Source organism: Propithecus coquereli, unplaced genomic scaffold, assembly GCF_000956105.1.
Source record: "Propithecus coquereli isolate 6110/MARCELLA unplaced genomic scaffold, Pcoq_1.0 Scaffold84, whole genome shotgun sequence".
Taxonomy (NCBI): domain Eukaryota; kingdom Metazoa; phylum Chordata; class Mammalia; order Primates; family Indriidae; genus Propithecus; species Propithecus coquereli.
The window spans coordinates 1,448,174-1,449,344 of NW_012154618.1; the positions used below are offsets into that span (position 1 = coordinate 1,448,174).

The following is a 1,171-nucleotide window of genomic DNA, read 5'->3' on the forward strand; positions in this document are numbered from 1 at the left end:
AGTGGGTAGAGTTGTCAGATAAAATACTGGATACTCAGTTAAATCTGAATTTCAGATAAACAACAAACAATTTTTAGTTAAAACTATGACCCATGCAATATTTGGGGCAAAACAAAAATATATATATTGTAAGAGGCTTTCTTATACTAAAACTTTATTTGTTGTGTATCTGAAATTCACGTCTAACTGGATGTCCTGTATATTTGATAATCAAATGATTTTCCCTATTTCCTCTTTTATTCTATTATAGAATGGTTGATAGAATATAGTCATCAGCTGAAAAAGAAATCAGATAAATCCATGTGGTTTCCCTTATCCAATTATGCAGAGAACAATCTCTACTGAGCCAACAGTAAATGAATGATCTATTTTATAATACAGGCACTGTACTCCCAACAAAAGTCTGTAAAGTACATACAAAGTAAAAGTTCAGGTAAATTAAAATTTACAGAACAAACTGAAAGTACTTTTATATGTGTGCTTACACTTCATTCTGAAAAATGAAAGGTGGTATAATACATTATGCCCAATATTGGCATGGCCTGCCCTTATTTGAAGTTAACATTTTCAAATTCAGAATTTACTTAAAGCACTCTAGAGAGAGAATGAAATTTCTACACAAAGCAAACTATATGTGCAATGACAAATAATTAACTATGGACATATTGAGTTCATATATTCCCAAATCAGTTCCAGTAATAAATAGATACTATCACAAAACTAACCACAAGTGGTTGGACAGCAATAAAACAAAACATTTATGATAAAAATCCAGCCTAAAAAAACGGATGGTGAAAATCTGAAAATAAACACTTACTTCAGGACCATTTGAAAAGAACTGTAGTTAAAAGTATATCCACCAATCACCCACATAAATTTCCCATGTAAAACTGCTTTGTGTGAAGCCCGACCTACAGAAGGACTGAAGGGTTTAACATTTGGCAGAATCCAGTAAGACTCAGTAGAAGGAACATTCAAAGAACAATCAGGACCTATTAAAAAAAAAAAAATCAAACAACACACTGAATTAAACAAAGACTTTAGATTATAGAAGTAAATATATGGATTAGGAGACTTTAAGAATACAATGCTTATCACATTAATAAATGTAACATATATAATAAATGATCCAAAATATAGCTTATAAGAAAAATACTAATAGCAAACGTAA

The 1,171-nt window shown here is 30.2% G+C and overlaps 1 protein-coding gene across 1 annotated transcript in view; it reads right to left on the reverse strand.

Moving 5' to 3' along the window:
* The window catches only part of ATRNL1 (attractin-like 1), a 739,312-nt gene that overhangs the window by 688,022 nt on the left and 50,119 nt on the right, over window positions 1-1,171 (reverse strand). The window contains exon 6 of the mRNA XM_012663875.1: window positions 818-992. Within this exon, the coding sequence (XP_012519329.1) occupies window positions 818-992 (175 nt within the window). The remainder of the gene's footprint in view (window positions 1-817; window positions 993-1,171) is intronic.